General features: G+C 45.8%; 1 protein-coding gene across 4 annotated transcripts in view; it reads left to right on the plus strand.

Moving 5' to 3' along the window:
* The window catches only part of prkg1b (protein kinase cGMP-dependent 1b), a 609,599-nt gene that overhangs the window by 413,175 nt on the left and 171,179 nt on the right, over window positions 1–25,245 (plus strand). For all 4 annotated transcript variants that reach the window (XM_068002574.1, XM_068002575.1, XM_068002572.1 and 1 more), the window contains exons 5-6: window positions 2,382–2,445; window positions 24,649–24,726. In XM_068002574.1, coding sequence (XP_067858675.1) covers window positions 2,382–2,445; window positions 24,649–24,726 — 142 coding nt within the window. The remainder of the gene's footprint in view (window positions 1–2,381; window positions 2,446–24,648; window positions 24,727–25,245) is intronic.

The raw sequence follows: 25,245 nt of genomic DNA on the forward strand, positions 1-25,245 counted from the left end.
CCAGACGTATGGCGGAACCCGCTTAATGCACATACATGAGTTCCACTGCACATCGGCAGAAAGTCCGAGGAAATTCAAGGCCAATGTTTAAAGCAGAGCAAAATACAGGGCCATGGGGGGAGAGAGAGAGGAACGTGGGATTCATTTTCAATTACTTTAGAATGGAGCCATCACAGACAGGATGGGACAAACGGCCTCCTCTTGGGCTGTTCGCCTCTATGGTTTGTTTTATCATCAGAGTGAATGACCTGAAAACCTACCAAACTGGTCAGCCCAGGGATACAGGAATTTCTCTCGACTTGCCGACAGAATTTAGATTAAGATGCTCTACATATTGAATAACTGTTGCGCAATTGCTAAAAGTTACTTTCTCTTTATTAGTTAGATGAAGTAGGGAGGGAGGAGACTCATGTGGAGCATAAACACCGGTACGGACCTGTTGGGCTGAATGGCCTGTTTATGTGCTGCACATTCTATGTAACTCTATGTAACTACATCGTTTGATGAACCGAGTGATACAGAATTATATTTTAAAATGTTTGCGTGTAGAAGTACATACTATACAATGTGGTAAATATCAAATATCCATCTTTTGCACTCCCAGCACACTTCAGTTCCTTACATACCCTCCAAGTTCCTGAAGCTATATGGTGGGTGAGCTGAAGACTAACAATCTCCCCCACGACCCCCCCCCCCAACCCCAAATCCTCCCCTCTCCCCCTTGGGTTGGTGGCAGCTGGACTTCAGTTGTGGGGTCACAAGGTTTCAGGGTAAGCAGCTCCATTTACTACTGACCCAAATCAACTGGGAAAGGTTAAGCAATGACCTTATGTGGATATTATAAATCTTTTATTTTTCCTCTAATCACCTCGAAGATTCTTATCTTTAATTTGTTTTTAAATGTAGAGCTGCTGTAAATGGCAGTGTGGTAGCATTCTAAATGGCAAGCTTGGATTCCATCGAAGGGCAGTCAAAGATTAACTACTGACACATGTTGAAGAATACTTCATGACTGAGAGCAGGGTGACCTATTTGACTGATTACACTTCAGATTTGTAATGCAAATTTGGTCGTGGGCCCACAGTTTTGGAACCTGATTTTGTAATCATAAGAGGTTGGGCTGTACAAGCGGTTAATGTTAGATTTTAATAAGAGTTGTATTTTAATGAAAAGCAAGAATTTTACACTTTTGGTAACATTACGTATGAATTTCGATGGACACATAGATAAATATTAAAAGCTAGTTAAATATGGTGAGATGATCATCACATTAGTTTGTTTATGCATGCATTGTTAATTATCCAAACTAGGAGCTTGCTCTGTCTTCTCCAGCCCAGACGTCACTACTTTTCTAGATGCCTCTCACCTTCTTGCCTTGTGCCCCATATTCTTCCGTGAAGGAGACGATTCCAGCTAGAAGAAGATTGGGCTTACTACTACCGCCAGTGTCCCTAGGGTAAAGCCCTGCTTCTCTAAGTGGACTAACAAGGTTCTCCAGGGATAATTATGCACCCCATGCGCCCGGTGGAGAGTGAGATCAGATGGACTGTGGGTCAGAAAATCGGGGCTCCCTCCGAGCTCACCTTCTCTCAGGAGTGAGGGATCATGGGATTACTCTTTGGGCCCAACTTTCGCAAGTCTACCTTAAAGCCCTGGTACAGCATACCGATGAGGATGATGGGAGCAATATATCCTGCTGTGTCCTTTGTTCAAAAGAGGCAGCAAGCTAGAGCTGTACTCCATGAGGTGCACACTCAGAGGGAGGCTCCTGCCTCGCACCTTTAGCGCACATGGTAGTCCCTTGTGTTTTACTGCTACTTAGGCATTGATGCACATTCAAAACTGTTTCGCACCAATGTGAAAGTGGCAGTATAACTGCGCCAGTAAGTGTATCTTAGTTAAAAAAAACTAATGCTTCTTTGCTGATTAAGCAAATAGAATTGGGACTTTGGAATTCATGGTTGATTCTAAATAAACAAAAGCTAAATAATAAGAAAGTCTTGAGGAAAATATTTTCTGTTTGAAATTGGATGAGTTGAGTTCCTGGTCCTAAGATTAGAACAGAGGTCTGTAAGCAAACATTAATGTCAAGGTTCTAAACAATAAGTTGAGTAGAGCTTCTTACTGAGACTATAGCCACTTTAACATTGTGCCAGTGATGCCAACTACTGGTGTGTGGGTCCTCACAGCCAATAGCAACACCAGATGTAAGGCAGCTTGCAATAGTCTTATCACTAAATGAACAACATTGTGTTAACCCAGCACCATTACAGTTTATATCTTCATTTTGCTAATGGTGACCAGTTAATAGGCTTGGTGCGTAACATTTTCTTGTAGATAATAAAGGAACCTTATTTATGAAATATTTTTCTATCCCATAGCGTTCCAACATTCCAGAACCTTTCAGAGGAAATACTCAGCAAACTAGCTGACGTCCTTGAAGAGGTGAGTGATGGTATCTAAAAGATGTACTTGCTAATATATAAAGCCTTCAAAATGACAATTATATTTTGTGTGACATGCTTTCTGGTTGATAATTAAGATTGTAGTACTATGTCTGCTAACAGTTGCCAGAGGGCATCATAACTTATCAAATCAAATATAGTTTTAAGCATAGACATAATGAAGAAGACTTCCACTGTTTATTATGTGTAACAAAATTGTAAATCTGGCTATGAAGAACATATTTACAATTTTATTATGCATGAAGCACAGAGGAACTTTTCCCTAATGTGTTGTCTTACTGGCTGTACTTGCTGAACTGTATGCATTCAATTGACAGTATTTTTACTTAAGTATTTTCTACCTTTCAAAATATGAGCCTAGAAATTAGTATTGCTGACATTAATGAACCACTGCTTGCATGATATTCCTCTGTCTGCTATTTTAGTGGCGGCACTAACCTATTTAAAATAAATGGATTACTCTCTTTGTTGCTTTGTTCAAACAACAGCCCGAGGAATGTCGTATGAAGGTGTCAAACTTTCATCAGCTGTCACAACCCAAATTTCTATTTAAGTGTATTGTTTGTTAATAAAAAATCATCCAATATTTCCAATAAAGTGCATTGTGTAAAACTGCTGACGGTGAGAGTGATTTTCTTTTAAGTGTCTACATTTCAGCCCATGCTATCATTCTCATCATTAGCAGTAGTCCTGATTGTCAAGCTTTGTAAATATCATACTGGAATCTCTTTAATGTCCTAAAATATCACATTGTTTGATAGATCAAAGAGTCTTTATCTCAATAAATGAGATTCTACAATAAATCCTGCCGTGTTTCCTACATCACAACACTGACTACACTTCAAAAGTGCTTCATTGGCTGTAAAGCGCTTTGGGACATCCTGAGGTCGTGAAAGGCGCTATATAAATGCAAGTTCGTTCTTTCTTTTGTATGCTCTCCACATATGTGTATACAAATTGTGAACAATTAGCTGTATACTCACATACCTTCTAAAATACTGTAAGTATTTGAGGAGACTTGAAAGAAGATACAAGATGGCCAGTGATTGTTCTGAAAGTAAATAAGTCACGAGGACACAGTGGTGAGGAGCAGATGCAGTTCAATGGGATCTCTTACACTTAGGTCATCTACAATACTATGAAATGGAGGATGTAAGCAACACCATGGGGGAGACTTGTAAATGGGAATCTATGGAGAAAGAAATATAAAAAACACATATGGATAAGTGAAAGAAAGAAAGAAAGAACTTGCATTCATATAGCGCCTTTCACAACCTCAGAATGTCCTAAAGTGGTTTATAGCCAAAGAATTACTTTTGAAGTAAAAACTTTTGAAGTAAAAACAGAAAATGCTGGAAAAGCTCAGCAAGTGAGGCAGCATCTGTGGAGAAAGAAACAGAGTTAACGTTTCAGGTAGAAGACGTTTCGTCAGACAAAACTCTACCTCAGTTTAATATCTCATCTGAAAAACAGCACCTCCGATAGTGCAGCAGTCCTGCAGTACTGGACCGGAGTGTCAGGCTGGATATGGGTTCAAGTGTTGTTGTTTGCCAGGGTTATTCTTTTGTCAGTTTTCCAATGGAAAGGTAGTAGGTTTCTGTCAAGTCCAGGGCACCACTGAAGGCCAGTCATGAACCATTTAGATCCCTACCACTAACCCCAAGCTCTTGACGAACAGAAAAGGCTGTCATTCAAGTAATGTGCAGGTGGTCTGTGACCCCAGGAACCAAATAATGCACGTTGATGCTCGAGGAGTGGTAGAAGATGCCTTCAGCATTTTTTGTGGATCAGGAGGACCATTCCACCCACTGCTGGCCTCTAGGTAGGCCCACCTACCTTTTGCGCTATCGTGCATTGCCGCCCACCCTCGCCCTCTCTTTGTACTTTTGACTTCTGACTTGCCCATGAAGCTGCTCACTCCCTCCTCCCCCCTCCCCATCCCCTGGTTCGGCAAACTGCCTGCTAGCAGTCGTTGAATGTTGGGCGGCTCATCAACTGTATGCTAATGAGGCATGGAACCTGACAATGTAACTGGCCTTCCGCAGAATCCGTCGGGCGGGTGAGGTGGACCCACGGCCGACTTGCCGCCTGTTTTGGGCAAGAGTTCAAAATTGCTCCGGGGATGCCTTTATTTTATGCCAACTCACCGTGCCAGCATCACCTTTCCTGGCAAAAGGTGGCAGTGATCATGCAGCCATCCATTCCCGGTGGCACAGTGCAGAGACCAGAGTGCTTACTCTTTAGTCCCCATTGTTTCTTTAGTTATTTTCTCCACACTGTTACATAGCAATGCTGGTAAAGGCAGAGATATGTTACCAGCTGCTGCTCAGAGTATAAAAGGGTGACTCATTCTCTGGTTTTCCCCTCTATCTGTGTGGGAAAAAACGTCAATGCTCCACTTAGTGTCTTCTCCGGATGGCTCATACAATACTGGGAACTTGTCACGTGATATAGATTTAAAATTGATACTAACACTGACATATTTCAATGGGCCAAAGACCTCTGCTATTAACCAATAAAAAAGTTATTACCTTTCAACAGCTTACCCAATCTAATAAATGCATTTTCTATTGTAGAAATTAGATACTGTGACTGGAGAAGCAGTAACTTAGGACATTATCCTTTTGACTCTTGTTCATATTCAACCCAGACTTGTGGAATGATAGACTCCTCAATATTTGGCTGCCTGGAACCAAAGTGTTTTGATAGTCTCAGTTCCTGATATATGTGTGTGTGTGTGTGTGTGTGTGTCCACAGCATGGAACAACCCATAATTTAGCACTACCTGATGCTAAGTTGACAAGCTGATTCACAGGATTGTCATAGGATAATTGTTCGATGTAGGCGTTGCTGGCAAGGCCGGCATTTATTGCCCATCCCTAGTTGCCCTGAGTAGGTGGTGGTGGGCCTTCTTCTTGAACCGCTGCAGTCCGTGTGTGAAGGTGCTCCCACAGTGCTATTTTGTAGTGGTTTGATACAACTAAGTGGCTTACTATTTTAGAGGGCAGTTAAGAGTCAACCATGTTGGTGTGGGACTGGAGTCACATATAGGCCAGACTGGGTAAGGACGGCAGGTTTCCTTCATTAAAGGACATTAGTGAACCAGTTGGATTTTTACAACAATCTGACAGCTTCATGGTCACTTTTACTGATACCAGCTTTTTATTTCCAGATTTTTTTTGAGCTGAAATCAAATTCTCATCTAAATTCGCCATAATGGGATTTGAACTTGCGTTCTCTGGATTACTCATCCAGTAACCACTATGCTACTGCACCCAATGGTTAAATGGATGATTAGTATCGGGGAAGTTAATATGACATTAGTGCAGTCGGAGCTGCTCCTTCAAGGGTGGGATTAAGGCACATTGTTGGGGCACAGTTAAAGGGATCTTGACTGCACATCTGTCAGTGATCTGGGTACAGACTGAAAATCAGCAGCACTGCAAATTATGCGAGCTGGGGTTGCCAACTCTGGTTGGACATATTCCTGGAGGTATCGTCACATGACCCTCCTGCCTCCAAACGCCCCGCCCCCACACTCCAACCATTGGTCACCTGACACAACTATCCTCATGGCACATGGCTTTACCCCGCCAATTGGAAAGTAGTAGACAGACTCTCCTTTCCCTGATTGGATGCTTCTTGATTGTCAGTCAAACAGCCTTTTCTACCATCTCCATTAGTTTTATAACTAATAAATCATAGTGTCATAGTATGGTACAGCACAGGAGGAGGCCTGATTCTTCACTCTATGGATATACGGAACGAGAGTCCACCCTGGAGACCAATTTCACTGCTCAGTTGCCAAAACTGGACAGTTTTCCACTACCCAGTATTGACATCCCTCACCTCCATGGTCATGATTCACACTCACTTTTCTTTTAACTAGGTAGAAATGGTCCAGGAAGGAATGATGCTGTATAACAAGTAACGCATATATTAATCTTCAGATACAGGTCACCAGGTTATTTCACAGTGTTACTATTTCAGCAGTTGCGATTTAAAGTGATTTATTTGATTACAAAATCCTTAGTAAAATGACGATTAAAGCTCCAAAGCCCTTTTAAATGATAATTTGGGTGTAAGTACACAGTCAAATTATCTCAGAATCATTGCATGTCCAAATGGGCAATTTCAGCAAACTGCTATTGCTCTCAGGGAGCAAAGGTCCTGTGAAAATAAGTCTGTGCCAAGAGCAACTAACAGTAAGGAAAGTGCAGCAGAATTGTGACAGATTGGTTTCTCCAAGAATACTTAAAATACTTTTCTTAATCTTTTATTCTCATGCCTGACATCTGTTCAGTATAACCCAAAATGTAATAAAGATAGTCAGTGCATCTGACCGTCTACTGCTGTTTGCAACAGACCTACTCCAGACATCACAGCCATTTCCTGTCATTCGAGTCACTGGACTGGGTCCAGCAGCCAGGGAGACACAACGTAGTGTTGTCCCTCAGCATATCCACCGATTCTGAGGGTGACAGTGAGCCCTGCGAAGCTTTACCACAAGATTCTCTCAATTTGATCCCCCCAGCATGTTGAATCCGGACAAGAGTCTGTTGTATGGTGGAGCAAAAGGCCTCTGTAGCAGCAGTGTGGGCGTTCACGAAAGATGCTCGCATTACATTTAGAATCTTTTTTTTATTCATTCATGGAATGTGGGCGTCGCTGGCGAGGCCAGCATTTATTGCCCATCCCTAATTGCCCTTGAGAAGGTGGTGGTGAGCCGCCTTCTTGAACCGCTGCACTCCGTGTGGTGAAGTTTCTCCCACAGTGCTGTTGGTTTGGGAGTTCCAGGATTTTGACCCAGCGACGATGAAGGAACGGCGATATATTTCCAAGTCGGGTTGGTGTGTGACTTGGAGGGGAACGTGCAGGTGGTGTTATTCCCATGTGCCTGCTGCTCTTATCCTTCTAGGTGGTAGAGGTCATGGGTTTGGGAGGTGCTGTCAAAGAAGCCTTGGCGAGTTGCTGCAGTGCATCCTGTGGATAGTACACACTGCAGCCACGATGCGCCGGTGGTGAAGGGAGTGAATATTTAGGGTGGTGGATGGGGTGCCAATCAAGTGGGCTGCTTTGTCCTGGATGGTGTCAAGCTTCTTGAGTGTTGTTGGAGCTGCACTCATCCAGGCAAGTGGAGAGTATTCCATCACACTCCTGACTTGTGCCTTGTAGATGGTGGAAAGGCTTTGGGGAGTCAGGAGGTGAGTCACTCGCCACAGAATACCCAGCCTCTGACCTGCTCTTGTAGCCACAGTATTTATGTGGCTGGTCCAGTTAAGTTTCTGGTCAATGGTGACCCCCAGGATGTTGATGGTGGGGGATTCGGCGATGGTAATGCCGTTGAATGTCAAGGGGAGGTGGTTAGACTCTCTCTTGTTGGAGATGGTCATTGACTGGCGCGAATGTTACTTGCCACATATCAGCCCAAGTCTGGATGTTGTCCAGGTCTTGCTGCATGCGGGCACAGACTGCTTCATTATCTGAGGGGTTGCGAATGGAACTGAACACTGTGCAATCATCAGCGAACATCCCCATTTCTGACCTTATGATGGAGGGAAGGTCATTAATGAAGCAGCTGAAGATGGTTGGGCCTAGGACACTGCCCTGAGGAACTCCTGCAGCAATGTCCTGGGGCTGAGATGATTGGCCTCCAACAACCATTACCATCTTCCTTTGTGCTAGGTATGACTCCAGCCACTGGAGAGTTTTCCCCCTGATTCCCATTGACTTCAATTTTACTAGGGCTCCTTGGTGCCACACTCGGTCAAATGCTGCCTTGAGGTCAAGGGCAGTCACTCTCACCTCACCTCTGGAATTCAGCTCTTTTGTCCATGTTTGGATCAAGGCTATAATGAGGTCTGGAGCCGAGTGGTCCTGGCGGAACCCAAACTGAGCATCTGTGAGCAGGTTATTGGTGAGTAAGTGCTGCTTGATAGCACTGTCAACGACACCTTCCATCACTTTGCTGATGATTGAGAGTAGACTGATGGGGCGGTAATTGGCCGGATTGGATTTGTCCTGCTTTTTGTGGACAGGACACACCTGGGCAATTTTTCACATTGTCGAGTAGATGCCAGTGTTGTAACTGTACTGGAACAGCTTGGCTAGAGGCGCAGCTAGTTCTGGAGCACAAGTCTTCAGCACTACAGCCGGGATGTTGTCGGGGCCCATAGCCTTTGCTGTATCCAGTGCACTCAGCCGTTTCTTGATATCACATGGAGTGAATCGAATTGGCTGCAGACTGACTTCTGTGATGGTGGGGATATCGGGAGGAGGATGAGTTGGATCATCTGCACTCACATTGAGCGAGACTCCATACTGAAAGTTTGGGGAGCTCTTCTCAACATCAAGCGTTCCCAAATCAGGTACAGCAGAGCTCGATGCAGCGTCAAAATCCCTCTATTCTTCTCCAGCTAGGTGCCTTAAAACCAACCTTTAATGAGCAGCTCCCGCTGTGCAATGCTCCATTCATTTTCCCATAATTATCATCCATGATAGATTGTCGTACAGGCACCCATGGAGTTACCATGCATCCCATGATAAGATTGTTGAGCAGACTCCCATGGAGTTACCATGCGTTGAATTATAGATTGTAGTACCGACACCCGTGGAGTTACCATGTGTTCAATTATAGATTGTAGTACCGACACCCGTGGAGTTACCATGTGTTCAATTATAGATTGTAGTACCGACACCCGTGGAGTTACCATGTGTTCAATTATAGATTGTAGTACCGACACCCGTGGAGTTACCATACATTCAATTATAGATTGTCGTTCAGACACCCGTGGAGTTACCATGCATCCTGTGATAGATTGTCGTACAGACACCCGTGGAGCTACCCTGCATCCCGTGATAGATTGTCGTACAGACACCCGTGGAGCTACCCTGCATCCCGTGATAGATTGTCGTACAGACACCCGTGGAGTTATCATGCCTCCCGTGATAGATTGTCGTACAGACACCCGTGGAGCTACCCTGCATCCCATGATAGATTGTCGCACAGACACCCGTGGAGTTATCATGCATCCCATGATAGATTGTCGTACAGACACCCGTGGAGTTATCATGCATCCCATGATAGATTGTCGTACAGACACCCGTGGAGTTATCATGCATCCCGTGATAGATTGTCGTACAGACACCCGTGGAGTTATCATGCCTCCCGTGATAGATTGTCGTACAGACACCCGTGGAGTTATCATGCCTCCCGTGATAGATTGTCGTACAGACACCCGTGGAGTTATCATGCCTCCCGTGATAGATTGTCGTCCAGACACCCATGGAGTTACCATGTATCCCATGATAGATTGTCGTTCAGACACCCGTGGAGTTATCATGCATCCCGTGATAGATTGTCGTTCAGACACCCGTGGAGTTATCATGCATCCCGTGATAGATTGTCGTACAGACACCCGTGGAGTTACCATGCATTCAATGATAGATTGTCGTACAGACACCCGTGGAGTTACCATGCGTTCAATGATAGATTGTCGTTCAGACACCCATGGAGTTCCCATGCGTTCAATGATAGATTGTCGTACAGACACCCATGGAGTTCCCATGCGTTCAATGATAGATTGTCGTACAGACACCCATGGAGTTCCCATGCGTTCAATGATAGATTGTCGTACAGACACCCATGGAGTTCCCATGCGTTCAATGATAGATTGTCGTACAGACACCCGTGGAGCTACCCTGCATCCCGTGATAGATTGTCGTACAGACACCCGTGGAGTTATCATGCCTCCCGTGATAGATTGTCGTACAGACACCCGTGGAGCTACCCTGCATCCCATGATAGATTGTCGCACAGACACCCGTGGAGTTATCATGCATCCCATGATAGATTGTCGTACAGACACCCGTGGAGTTATCATGCATCCCATGATAGATTGTCGTACAGACACCCGTGGAGTTATCATGCATCCCGTGATAGATTGTCGTACAGACACCCGTGGAGTTATCATGCCTCCCGTGATAGATTGTCGTACAGACACCCGTGGAGTTATCATGCCTCCCGTGATAGATTGTCGTACAGACACCCGTGGAGTTATCATGCCTCCCGTGATAGATTGTCGTCCAGACACCCATGGAGTTACCATGTATCCCATGATAGATTGTCGTTCAGACACCCGTGGAGTTATCATGCATCCCGTGATAGATTGTCGTTCAGACACCCGTGGAGTTATCATGCATCCCGTGATAGATTGTCGTACAGACACCCGTGGAGTTACCATGCATTCAATGATAGATTGTCGTACAGACACCCGTGGAGTTACCATGCGTTCAATGATAGATTGTCGTTCAGACACCCATGGAGTTCCCATGCGTTCAATGATAGATTGTCGTACAGACACCCATGGAGTTCCCATGCGTTCAATGATAGATTGTCGTACAGACACCCATGGAGTTCCCATGCGTTCAATGATAGATTGTCGTACAGACACCCATGGAGTTCCCATGCGTTCAATGATAGATTGTCGTACAGACACCCATGGAGTTCCCATGCGTTCAATGATAGATTGTCGTATAGACACCCATGGAATTCCCATGCGTTCAATGATAGATTGTCGTACAGACACCCATGGAGTTCCCATGCGTTCAATGATAGATTGTCGTACAGACAATGTGTGGGTGATAAATTGCAAATTTTGAATTTTGGGTGAGAAAAATTAAAGGAATCTCTGGGGTTTCCTGGCAGAATTGTGCCCAATAGGAATTTCTATCCGAAATTTGCATGGCCTATTGAGCGAATGGAAACGGCATTTGAGTGTACTCTCATTGGACCTATCCTCACTCAATAAGCTTATTTTCACAAACCTATGTTTGAAACTAGCAACTAGTGTGCATTACAATGGGAAAGGGATTTGATGCATGTAACACTAATGAGTTGCAAGATTGCCAGAAACCTTAATTGATATCTATAAAATCGCACTCATACAGTCGGCTTTCAGACTGATTCTATAAAGAAAGGAATGAAATTGCATTTACATATTGCTTTATATATCCTTAGGGCATCCCAAACAACTTCACAGCCAATGAATTAATTTTGAGGTATCATTGCTGTTATATAAGCAGCCAAGACAGTTAGTTCGTGTATATTAATATCCCACAAACTGCAAAGAGATGAATGACCAGTTAATCTATTTTTTGGTGATTTTTGTTGAGCGATAAATGCCGGCCATGACACAGGGAAAACTCTCCTTTTCTTCAGATCGTGCCATGAGCTGTTGTACGTCCACCTAAACAGGCAGATGAAACCTTGGTTTGACATCTCATCCAAAAGACAACAGCCCCGATATTTACTAATTTACTCAGGGCCGTGAAGAGAGCCAGGGGGAGAGGGGGGTTAATTTCTGGACGGAAAACCCGGAAGTACGCGACAGCTAGCCAGATTGATGCCAGGCAGGGAGTGGATATGCCAGCAGGTAAGTCTGATGTCATTGGGAGGGTCAGTCATCGGTGGGGGTTGGGGGGGTCGGATACATCATAGGAGGGTCGGACACATCATAGGAAGGTCGGACAATGGGGAAGTCGGAAATCGGCAGTCATTGGGGGGAACGGAGATCGGGGTGGGGTGGGATTGGTCATCGGGGGAGGGAATGGGAGGTCAGTCATCAGGGGATCGGAGACATCATGGCAGAGGGGTCATTCATCGGGGTGGGTGGGGTTGGTCATCGGGGGTGGGTCGGTCATCGGGGGTGGGTCGGTCATCCGGAGTGGGGGGGGTCGAAGATGTCATAGGAGGGTCAGACATGGGGGGATCGGAGATCGGCGATCATTGGGGGGGCTGGAGATCGGGGGTCGGAGATAGCGGAGGGGCTGGTCATCGGGGGAGAGCGGGAGGTCATCGGGGAGGGGGTCGGTCATTGGGAGAGGTCGGTCATGGGGTGAGGGAGGGTCGGTCATCGGGGTGGCGGAGACATCATGGGAGGGTCGGACATTGGGGGGAGTCAGAGATTGGCGGTCATCGGGGGGGGGGGTCGGAGATCGGGAGGTCGGATATCGGGGGGGTTGACATGGGGGGCGGTATCAGTGATCGGTCAGGGGGAGGTCGGACATGGGGGATGACCTTCGGCTGATCACATGTGCGGGATCGCAGCAGGTAAGCTTGTTGGGCTGGGGGAAGCACTCCTGCTCCTCCTGCCATTTCTTACATATATTTTCCCTTGGTGTGTTAGTGGTACAACTGACTGGAGCAAGAATGGTACGAGTTGGTCATTACATCCTCTATCCTACTGTAATACCTCAGGCACCTCATCAATTCTGAATAGAGATTGGTGGGGGGGGGTGGGGAGAGGGTGAAATTCGACTTGGGCGGGGACACAAAACGGGCAGTATCGCATCTGCCGCCCTTTATAAATCCCATTCAATATTCAGCTCCATTGACTTCAACGGGACTGAATTACAGGCGAGGTGTATAACTGGCAACAGATGCTATACCGCTCGCTTTGTGTCCCTGCCCAAGTATAACTTCACCCCCTGGGTCTGTAGATAATGGGAGAACCTTCCAATTATACTGAATGGTTTCCCTAGGGAAAATAATGGAGAATATAAAACAAAACAAAGTCCCACTCACAGCTCGGTCTATTTGGCAACACAACAGGCCTCAATGTTTAAAGTCTATTGGAAAAATTTAGAAAGAAAGAGTTGTGTTTATATAGCACCTTATCACGTCTTAAAATGCTTCACAGGTATTACTTTTGAAGTGCAGTCACTTTTGTTATGTAGGCAAGTGTTGGGCACATATCACCACATTTAATTGTTGCCAGAGAAAATACCAGCTCTGGCCGGTAGTGAATATTTGGTCACTAGCAGTGATAATTCAACCTGCTACTGCCCAGCTCTAGGGGGATCACAGACAACATGTATGAGTGGCAAAGCCACAAGTTCCTCCACAAGCTTAAAACTGGAAAAGATCTCCCATTGTCTAGTAATTGTAAACAATTTTACAACACCAAGTTATAGTCCAGCAATTTTATTTTAAATTCACAAGCTTTCGGAGATTTTCTCCTTCCTCAGGCAAATGTTTCAAGATCTCCTTGAAGCCTACGCATTTATACATATTGAACAATAATAAATGGTGTTTACAGACTGCCTCTGCAACTGCCCGTTGCCAAGGCAATCACCGTGTTCAGACAGAGAGGTGTTACCTGCAGAACCTCCGAATACACATTCAATAAAAAAACAAACAGGGAAAAAAAAACAGAGAAAAAAAAACACAGAGAGAGGCAGAAACATCCGGAAGGCAGAGAGAGCCAGCAAATGACCCATTATATTAAAAACAGATAACATTTGTTCGCTGGTGGGGTAACGTGTAGCGTGACATGAACCCAAGATCCCGGTTGAGGCCGTCCTCATGGGTGCGGAACTTGGCTATCAATTTCTGCTCGACGATTTTGCGTTGTCGTGTGTCTCGAAGGCCGCCTTGGAGTACGCTTACCCGAAGGTCGGTGGATGAATGTCCATGACTGCTGAAGTGTTCCCCGACTGGGAGGGAACCCTCCTGTTTGGCGATTGTTGCGCGGTGTCCGTTCATCCGTTGTCGCAGCGTCTGCATGGTCTCGCCAATGTACCATGCTCTGGGGCATCCTTTCCTGCAACGTATGAGGTAGACAACGTTGGCTGAGTCACAGGAGTATGAACCATGCACCTGGTGGGTGGTGTCATCTCGTGTGATGGTGGTATCTGTGTCGATGATCTGGCATGTCTTGCAGAGGTTACCGTGGCAGGGTTGTGTGGCGTCGTGGACGCTGTTCTCTTGAAAGCTAGGTAGTTTGCTGCGAACGATGGTCTGTTTGAGGTTGGGTGGCTGTTTAAAGGCGAGTAGTGGAGGTGTGGGGATGGCCATAGCGAGGTGTTTGTCCTCATTGATGACATGTTGAAGGCTGCGGAGAACATGGCGTAGTTTCTCCGCTCCGGGGAAGTACTGGACGACAAAGGGTACTCTGTTGGTTGCGTCCCGTGTTAGTCTCCTGAGGAGGTCTATGCGATTTTTTGCTGTGGCCCGTCGGAACTGTCGATCGATGAGTCGAGCGTCATATCCCGTTCTTACTAGGGCGTCTTTCAGCGTCTGTAGGTGTCCATCGCGTTCCTCCTCGTCTGAGCAGACCCTGTGTATTCGCAGGGCCTGTCCATAGGGGATGGCCTCTTTGACGTGGTTAGGGTGGAAGCTGGAAAAGTGGAGCATCGTGAGGTTGTCCGTGGGCTTGCGGTAGAGTGAGGTGCTGAGGTGCCCGTCTTTGATGGAGATTCGTGTGTCCAAGAAAGAAACTGATTCTGAGGAGTAGTCCATGGTGAGCTTGATGGTGGGATGGAACTTGTTGATGTTATCGTGTAGTCTCTTTAGTGATTCCTTGCCGTGGGTCCATAGAAAGAAAATGTCGTCGATGTATCTGGTGTATAGTGTTGGTTGGAGGTCTTGTGCAGTGAAGAAGTCCTGCTCGAACTTGTGCATGAAAATGTTGGCGTATTGGGGTGCGAATTTGGTCCCCATGGCTGTTCCGTGTGTTTGGGTAAAGAACTGGTTATCGAAGGTGAAGACATTGTGATCCAGGATGAAGCGGATGAGTTGTAGGATGGCTTCCGGAGATTGGCTGTTGTTGGTGTTGAGTATTGATGCTGTCGCAGCGATGCCGTCATCGTGGGGGATACTGGTGTATAGTGCCGAGACGTCCATCGTGGTGAGAAGTGTTCCTGGTTCAACTGGTCCGTGGGTACTGAGTTTTTGTAGGAAGTCTGTAGTGTCACGACAGAAGCTGGGGGTTCCCTGTACGATGGGTTTCAGGATGCCCTCGATGTATCCAGAGAGGTTCTCACACAGGGTTCCGTTGCCTGATACGATGGGACGTCCGGGTGTGTTGGCTTTGTGTATCTTTGGGAGGCAGTAGAAGTCTCCCACGCGGGGATTACGTGGGATGAGAATGCGTAGGATGCTTTGAAGGTCTGGATCGAAGGTCTTGATCAGTTTGTTGAGCTGGTGGGTGTGTTCTTTGGTCGGATCTGCGGGTAACCGTCTGTAGTGTTCCTGGTTGTCCAGTTGTCGGTATGCTTCTTTGCAATAGTCTGTTCTGTTCTGTATGACTATGGCTCCTCCTTTGTCCGCTGGTTTGATGACGATGTTGCGGTTGGTCTTGAGAGCGTTGATGGCGTTGCGTTGTGCTCGGGTGACATTCTGGACTGTCTTCTGAGTGCGGCTGATGAATCTGGCATTGACGCATTTCCTGACAGCTTGAGCATACATGTCCAGCTGAGGGCAGCGACCCTCCGGAGGAGTCCAGTTTGACTCTTTCCTCTTCGGTTGCTGTACCGCGGATCCCTCTGTCTGCTGTTCCGGATCGTCGATTGTCTCATTGGGTTCGCTGCTGAAATCTTGGGGTTTGTGGTAGAATTCCCGGAGCCTCATTCTCCTGATGAATTCCTCTGTGTCCGCCGCGAGACTAGTGGGGTCCATTTTGGTAGTGGGGCAGAAATTGAGCCCTCGGCTGAGAACTTCGATTTCGTCTGGTTGAAGGGTGTGGTCGGATAAATTGACAATAGACTTCCCTGTGGTTGCAACCGTGGTACCAGGGGAAGCTTGGTCGTTGCTGGTGGTGATGCCGAGTTTCTCAAGCTTCCTGCTCTTGGTTTTCATGTAGGCAGCGTAGTTCCGTTGCCTCGTCTGTTTGGCGGTATAACGTAGCTGGTCTGCTGTGTCCTGAGTACAGGTTGAGAGTATGGACTCTATCTTGGTTTCGAGGTTGTGGCGTCTGCTGTAGAGTTGGTGTATGAGATGGTTGCGGAGTGTGCGAGAGGTACGGCGGCAGAGTCTCTCAGCGTAATCCGAGTTGTATGTGGACTTGAGTGGGTTCGTGATCTGGAGTCCTTTCGGGATCTTGTCTGCTTTCTTGCAGCTCTGTAAAAACTTGATGTCTGTGTCTAAATGCGCGATCTTCTTGGATATCCTTTCCACTGTGAGCCGGCAGTTTGTGGTGTCGATGGTAGTCATGATGTGGAGATGCCGGTGATGGACTGGGGTTGACAATTGTAAACAATTTTACAACACCAAGTTATAGTCCAGCAATTTTATTTTAAATTCACAAGCTTTCGGAGATTTTCTCCTTCCTCAGGCAAATGTTTCAAGATCTCCTTGAAGCCTACCATTTAAATTTATTTTAAATTTAAAATAAAATTGCTGGACTATAACTTGGTGTTGTAAAATTGTTTACAATTGTCAACCCCAGTCCATCACCGGCATCTCCACATCATGACTACCATCGACACCACAAACTGCCGGCTCACAGTGGAAAGGATATCCAAGAAGATCGCGCATTTAGACACAGACATCAAGTTTTTACAGAGCTGCAAGAAAGCAGACAAGATCCCGAAAGGACTCCAGATCACGAACCCACTCAAGTCCACATACAACTCGGATTACGCTGAGAGACTCTGCCGCCGTACCTCTCGCACACTCCGCAACCATCTCATACACCAACTCTACAGCAGACGCCACAACCTCGAAACCAAGATAGAGTCCATACTCTCAACCTGTACTCAGGACACAGCAGACCAGCTACGTTATACCGCCAAACAGACGAGGCAACGGAACTACGCTGCCTACATGAAAACCAAGAGCAGGAAGCTTGAGAAACTCGGCATCACCACCAGCAACGACCAAGCTTCCCCTGGTACCACGGTTGCAACCACAGGGAAGTCTATTGTCAATTTATCCGACCACACCCTTCAACCAGACGAAATCGAAGTTCTCAGCCGAGGGCTCAATTTCTGCCCCACTACCAAAATGGACCCCACTAGTCTCGCGGCGGACACAGAGGAATTCATCAGGAGAATGAGGCTCCGGGAATTCTACCACAAACCCCAAGATTTCAGCAGCGAACCCAATGAGACAATCGACGATCCGGAACAGCAGACAGAGGGATCCGCGGTACAGCAACCGAAGAGGAAAGAGTCAAACTGGACTCCTCCGGAGGGTCGCTGCCCTCAGCTGGACATGTATGCTCAAGCTGTCAGGAAATGCGTCAATGCCAGATTCATCAGCCGCACTCAGAAGACAGTCCAGAATGTCACCCGAGCACAACGCAACGCCATCAACGCTCTCAAGACCAACCGCAACATCGTCATCAAACCAGCGGACAAAGGAGGAGCCATAGTCATACAGAACAGAACAGACTATTGCAAAGAAGCATACCGACAACTGGACAACCAGGAACACTACAGACGGTTACCCGCAGATCCGACCAAAGAACACACCCACCAGCTCAACAAACTGATCAAGACCTTCGATCCAGACCTTCAAAGCATCCTACGCATTCTCATCCCACGTAATCCCCGCGTGGGAGACTTCTACTGCCTCCCAAAGATACACAAAGCCAACACACCCGGACGTCCCATCGTATCAGGCAACGGAACCCTGTGTGAGAACCTCTCTGGATACATCGAGGGCATCCTGAAACCCATCGTACAGGGAACCCCCAGCTTCTGTCGTGACACTACAGACTTCCTACAAAAACTCAGTACCCACGGACCAGTTGAACCAGGAACACTTCTCACCACGATGGACGTCTCGGCACTATACACCAGTATCCCCCACGATGACGGCATCGCTGCGACAGCATCAATACTCAACACCAACAACAGCCAATCTCCGGAAGCCATCCTACAACTCATCCGCTTCATCCTGGATCACAATGTCTTCACCTTCGATAACCAGTTCTTTACCCAAACACACGGAACAGCCATGGGGACCAAATTCGCACCCCAATACGCCAACATTTTCATGCACAAGTTCGAGCAGGACTTCTTCACTGCACAAGACCTCCAACCAACACTATACACCAGATACATCGACGACATTTTCTTTCTATGGACCCACGGCAAGGAATCACTAAAGAGACTACACGATAACATCAACAAGTTCCATCCCACCATCAAGCTCACCATGGACTACTCCTCAGAATCAGTTTCTTTCTTGGACACACGAATCTCCATCAAAGACGGGCACCTCAGCACCTCACTCTACCGCAAGCCCACGGACAACCTCACGATGCTCCACTTTTCCAGCTTCCACCCTAACCACGTCAAAGAGGCCATCCCCTATGGACAGGCCCTGCGAATACACAGGGTCTGCTCAGACGAGGAGGAACGCGATGGACACCTACAGACGCTGAAAGACGCCCTAGTAAGAACGGGATATGACGCTCGACTCATCGATCGACAGTTCCGACGGGCCACAGCAAAAAATCGCATAGACCTCCTCAGGAGACTAACACGGGACGCAACCAACAGAGTACCCTTTGTCGTCCAGTACTTCCCCGGAGCGGAGAAACTACGCCATGTTCTCCGCAGCCTTCAACATGTCATCAATGAGGACAAACACCTCGCTATGGCCATCCCCACACCTCCACTACTCGCCTTTAAACAGCCACCCAACCTCAAACAGACCATCGTTCGCAGCAAACTACCTAGCTTTCAAGAGAACAGCGTCCACGACGCCACACAACCCTGCCACGGTAACCTCTGCAAGACATGCCAGATCATCGACACAGATACCACCATCACACGAGATGACACCACCCACCAGGTGCATGGTTCATACTCCTGTGACTCAGCCAACGTTGTCTACCTCATACGTTGCAGGAAAGGATGCCCCAGAGCATGGTACATTGGCGAGACCATGCAGACGCTGCGACAACGGATGAACGGACACCGCGCAACAATCGCCAAACAGGAGGGTTCCCTCCCAGTCGGGGAACACTTCAGCAGTCATGGACATTCATCCACCGACCTTCGGGTAAGCGTACTCCAAGGCGGCCTTCGAGACACACGACAACGCAAAATCGTCGAGCAGAAATTGATAGCCAAGTTCCGCACCCATGAGGACGGCCTCAACCGGGATCTTGGGTTCATGTCACGCTACACGTTACCCCACCAGCGAACAAATGTTATCTGTTTTTAATATAATGGGTCATTTGCTGGCTCTCTCTGCCTTCCGGATGTTTCTGCCTCTCTCTGTGTTTTTTTTTCTCTGTTTTTTTTTCCCTGTTTGTTTTTTTATTGAATGTGTATTCGGAGGTTCTGCAGGTAACACCTCTCTGTCTGAACACGGTGATTGCCTTGGCAACGGGCAGTTGCAGAGGCAGTCTGTAAACACCATTTATTATTGTTCAATATGTATAAATGCGTAGGCTTCAAGGAGATCTTGAAACATTTGCCTGAGGAAGGAGAAAATCTCCGAAAGCTTGTGAATTTAAAATAAAATTGCTGGACTATAACTTGGTGTTGTAAAATTGTTTACAATTGTCAACCCCAGTCCATCACCGGCATCTCCACATCATTGTCTAGTAAGGCATAGGTTTTCAAACCGGGGTCTATCAGGGATTGCAGGCAGTTCACGAGGTGGCCAGACTTCTGACCATCTGGGGTCTAGCATCCCATGCATTGGAGCATGGTATCTCGAGAATTCTACGTTATGAATCTTTACTGTGCTTGTTGAGTTAGTATGTTATTTCTGTTGCTGTTCATTAATAAAATCCCCTGCAATCGTAACACACAGTTTTCCTTCGGGTAGCTGACCCTGTCTTTCAGACGTTGGAACAGAGGTGTGTCAAATTTGCAGGGGGCCCTCCCACACTAAAACATTTGAGAAATACTAATGTGCACCATCCATTATCCACTCTTTATATTTGATTATTCTTACACACACTTCCTGGCCTCTAATTGAATGCACTGGTGGTCTCAAATTTCACTGCAAATTGAGCACAGGCCTGATTACCGCCCGCTAGGAGACAGCATGCGACAGCTTGCTACATTTGTCGATGCTACCAGCAACTTGCTGTGAGGCTTTTTTAAAAAAAAACTTAACAGCACTTACTTGCAGCATTAATAGTGTCAGAATTTCACGCTGTGACCTCTGACCCCCCTAATCTGCCTCAGAGAGTACCACAGCCTGAAATTCTGAAGGACCATTTACCTCTCTTGAATGTCCTACAAAATATTTGTCCAAATGGTCATTTTAAGGCCCATTTAATTGAATAGAAATAATGGTGATTGGGAGAGCAGTACATTGGCCCAGAAATTGCTTAAAAAATAACAACGAGCTCAACAGCGCTCACCGTTGTTAGTGGCGAAATTGAGGAGCAAATTCCGGCATTCGTACATGCACAGTTAAACCCGGAAATCCAGAACTTGCTCCTCCTGGTTCACCGGTGATATGACAACTTCGAATTAAAGGGATATCGCCGGCTGGAATCAGTGGAAACAAGGGATCAGCGCCAAATTACTCATCCGCGCAGCTGGAAAGTAATTAATATCCCCACAAAACAGGTACACTTAAAAATACCAGGTCAAAACTAAGTTTTAACAGCGCAGTAAGTCTTAATGACTGCCAAACAACTAAAAACTAACTTTTAAAAATGTGGAGTCTCATTACTCCTTATTTTAATAGTTTTGGTCATTAAAATTTTTTTGTTACTTTTCCCTTCTGTCTCTTTTATTTAATTTGATTATTTCTTACCCTCTTTTTTTCGCTGTCTAGAACTGTTTTTACAAGTGATTTTACCTTCCACTGCCTGGATTTTACCTTACAGCTTGCAGAGACTGTTCACAGTGTGTCAAAAATGCTGTAATCTGATTGATCAAGGGGAGAGATCGCTCCTCTCGCTTCTCCCATGGGTCCTAGCTTCACTGGGATTAATGTTGGGCTCTTCTCCGCTTCCTATTAGAGGAAGTGCATCCAGTAAGTTAGTGGGTTAGTATAAATCTATGGAGCAGCGAGCACTGTTGTTTCACTGCTCCGAGCAATTTCTGGACCATTATAATTTGATGACAAGGATTTAACCTGCAGGCGTGTCTTACTGATACAAGTGGGTAGAAGTTATGCTACAGCTATACAAAGCCCTGGTTAGACCACATCTGGAGTACTATGTTCAGTTCTGGGCGCTGCACCTTAGGGAGGATATATTGGCCTTGGAGGGAGTACAGCGTAGATTTACTAGAATGATACCTGGACTCCAAGGGTTAAATTACAAAGAGAGATTACACAAACTAGGGTTGTATTCCCTGGAATTTAGAAGATTAAGGGGTGATTTGATCGAAGTTTTCAAGATATTAAGGGGAACTGATAGGGTGAACAGAGAGAAACTATTTCCACTGGTTGGGGAGTCTAAGACGAGGGGACATAGCCTAAAAATTAGAGCCAGGACTTTCAGGAGTGAAGTCAGGAAACACTTCTACATCAAAGGGTGGTAGAAGTTTGGAACTCTCTTCTGCATACAGCAGTTGATGCTAGCTCAATTGTTCATTTTAAATCTGAGATTGATAGATTTTTGATAACCAAAGGTATTAAGGGATATGGGGCTAAGGCGGGTATATGGAGTTAGATCAGCCATGATCTCGTGGAATGGCGGAACAGGCTCAAGGGGCTAAATGGTCTACTCCTGTTCCTATGTTCCTAAATCACTGAACATTTCAGTGTTGGTGAATTGATTGTACTGCTGAACTTGTTGCGTGTAAGGAGCAAAGGAATTTGACATCAGAGGTGGAACATTGTGAAGGTGCAAAAGTGCAGGAAATGTGTTAAACATCCCAGCATATAATCACTTAATTGAAAAGGATGCAACTTTCAGAAAATTCAAGAGATTTCTATTGCTGCTTCAATAACTGGACCTGTGCAGTGGTCTCTGAAACAGTCACTGTTGCATCTTACACAACAAACTCTCCTATTTGGCATAAGTATCTGTATTTTGTTGCTATTTTGGCACTGAATTGTTAATCTCACACAAAGAGGCCACAGGAAGCTGCAGAGGGAAATGGAACAATTCACACTGATGATCTGGCTTCTTTTCCTCCAAAACATTACATTTAAAATCCTTGTTCTCATCTTCAAATCCCTCCATTCCCTCACTCCACCTTACCTCTGTAACCTCCTCCAGACTTACTTCCGCTCTGTACCCCTTGACCTTCCAACTCTGACCAGTGCACCCCTGCTCCCTTTGGCCCCACCATTGATAGCAGAGCTTTCAACCATCTAGTTCCTGCTCTTTGGAATTCCCTCCCTCAGCCCCTTCATCGCTCTCCTGTCTCTTCTTCTCAAAACATATCTTCTCACCCAAGTGTAAACTCTTACCCCTGGCTCAGCATTCCGTCCCTCTTACTAATACACTGTAAAGTACCTCGAGATGCCTTGCATGTTAAAGGCACTATAGTAATGCAAGTTGTTGTTGATGATGTAGCAGGAGGTGATCTTCTAAGATTGGAGTTAAGGTACCTTTTGGGGCAGAGTACAAGGATCTTCACTCTGTACGTACCCATACTATACTCAACCTGGGAGTGCATGATGCTGATGCTAAACAAGCAAAATAAAGAAGTGCTCCATCCATGAGGGCACAAAAATCCCCAAACTTGTTGTTTTAATTGATCCCAACACCCTTTTGCCTCATTTCTCAAGTTATAAAACATTGAGGTCATTTTGCAAGTATGCACAACAATGACTACGCTTCAAAAGTACTTAATTGGCTGTAATGCGCTTTGGGACGTCCTGAGGTCATGAAAGGCACTATACAAATGCAAGTTCTTTCTTTTTTTCATTGTTTCTTAGCACTGGAGAGTGAGAGAAAGCAAGAAATCATTATGGTGCAGGACTATTAAAACTATAGGCCCAATCAATTTAATAGAGCACTTTCACTAACGGCTAAGAATGCTGCTACTGGCAGAGGGAGGTGTAGACACAGTATGCAAATACATACATGTATTCTCTTCGGGGCAATTTGTGTGGGCTGCTGAGCCTAGTCTTTCTTTTCTCTTTCATACTTTTTAAAATTGTAATTGAGTCGGTTGAAATCAATGATATAGTTGCCAGTTTGCGGACTATGGCGACGGATGAGATTTCCCGCCACGAGCTTATACTCAGAAAATTACCTGTAACATTACCTTAATATAGTTAGAGAGCAAAAGCATGCAGGTTCTATGCTAGATTAGGGGCTAAACTTCCTCGGCTCCAATTTAATACTACTTTGAGAATGTTGCTTGGACACTGTGTCGGGACTGCCTTTAACAATTGTTGGTGTTACCAATACTGCCTCTCTGACTCCCTCTTGTGTTAGATCTGCTTAGCAAATACTTCAGGGTTATAGAACATAAGCAGAAGTTGAGAGTTAGCACTCTAAATGTAAAAAATGTGTCAATGTTTCAGTAAACAGTTCAGCACAAGGTCGAGGGTTTAGAACTCGTATGGCATGTACTTCCCCTAGTGGCCTAATGAGTAAAGGTGTCGTCCGAAGAGACTAGAAAATGCGAGGTTGCGTTCCTGGTCTGTACTGAATTAGCTGACCCTGCCAGGGCAGTGGTGGGGGCACAACTAAATACCTCAATACCAAGTGCCAGGGCAGGGGAAAATAAGCCAGGGTTTGCACTCCTAATTGTGATCCAGTGATCCCGACTGGAATGTTCATGTGCATAGACATTGGGTTAAAACAGGATAGGGTTGCTAACCCTCCAGATTGTCCTGGAATCTCCAGGAATTAAAGATTAATCTCCAGGACACTGCTTCAAGCAACCCTGGAGAAAAGTCATAGGGATATTTTTAAAAATTGTGCGTGATTTTTTCATTTTCTTCCAATGCTTTCATTTATTAGTTATAAAAATATTGGAGACAGTATAAAAAGGCTGTTTGACTGACAGTCAAGCGTCATCCAATTGGGTAATTGAGAGCCTCTTTGCTTTCCAATTGGAGTGGAAAGGCAGTCCACTGTGAGGATGGACGTGTCAGGCGACCAATGGCGGGAGCTTGAGGGCAGGGTGGTCGGAGGCAGGAGGTTATGTGATGAAACCTCCAGGAATACGTCCAACCAGAGTTGGCAGTCCGAGGACAGGATCAGGCTTGGCCGTGATTCACTCACCAGTTGAATAGCCTGGCGATACTTACTAACAAGGCTCACTTGGGTAAGGTGCTGGAGGACCTCAGGAGAGGAGAAGGGGAAACTCAATGGGAGAACGTTGGCATAACCTCACGATGCTGCTTTTGAATGTTAAATGATTTAGCATTGCAGGATTTTGATTTGATGTTCATGTCCATTCACCAGCCATTGAAACTGTCCTACCTCAGTGAACCAGCTACTCAATCAATTTGACATTGAAGCTCCAGGAGAGGTTGTGATGGATTTTGTTTTGTTTTTTCTCGCAGACATACTATGAAGATGGGGAATACATTATAAGACAGGGAGCTCGAGGAGACACTTTCTTCATTATCAGCAAAGGAAAGGTAAGTTATCTCTGGATATTAACCTCATTGGGAAGCAGTACTAAGGAATTACAGTGAGGATGCGATGACAGCCAAGCTAACCTGTGTAGGACCTTCAAGGTTGCTGGAGTTGATAACTGTGTATAATATTACTACCAACGTGTTCAAACACAGGAGAAAAAGGTAACAATACAATTTTGTTTGAGATAAAAAGAACAAATTCTCCCTTGGCAGCAGGACTATGACACAAGCTGAACTGTTGTTTAAAGCTTCATCGTACTTCCAATTTAGAACAGTTTTGCACAGGTGTCGCACTTACAAGTTATGTAAGGACAGAGCTAGGTTGGATGTTAGACTGTTCTTCTTTTCCCAGAGAATAGTGGACCTGTGGAACAAGCTGTCAGCTCGTGCGGTGAACACTGATTCACTGAATTCCTTCAAGAGAGAACTGGACCTGTTTCTGGCTAGGGTGGAGATCACCTCATACAACTGAAAGATCTGGCTCTTGATACACTTATCCAACTATATATATCACTTATA

The sequence above is a fragment of the Heptranchias perlo genome, chromosome 21 (assembly GCF_035084215.1).
Source record: "Heptranchias perlo isolate sHepPer1 chromosome 21, sHepPer1.hap1, whole genome shotgun sequence".
In the NCBI taxonomy this organism is placed as follows: domain Eukaryota; kingdom Metazoa; phylum Chordata; class Chondrichthyes; order Hexanchiformes; family Hexanchidae; genus Heptranchias; species Heptranchias perlo.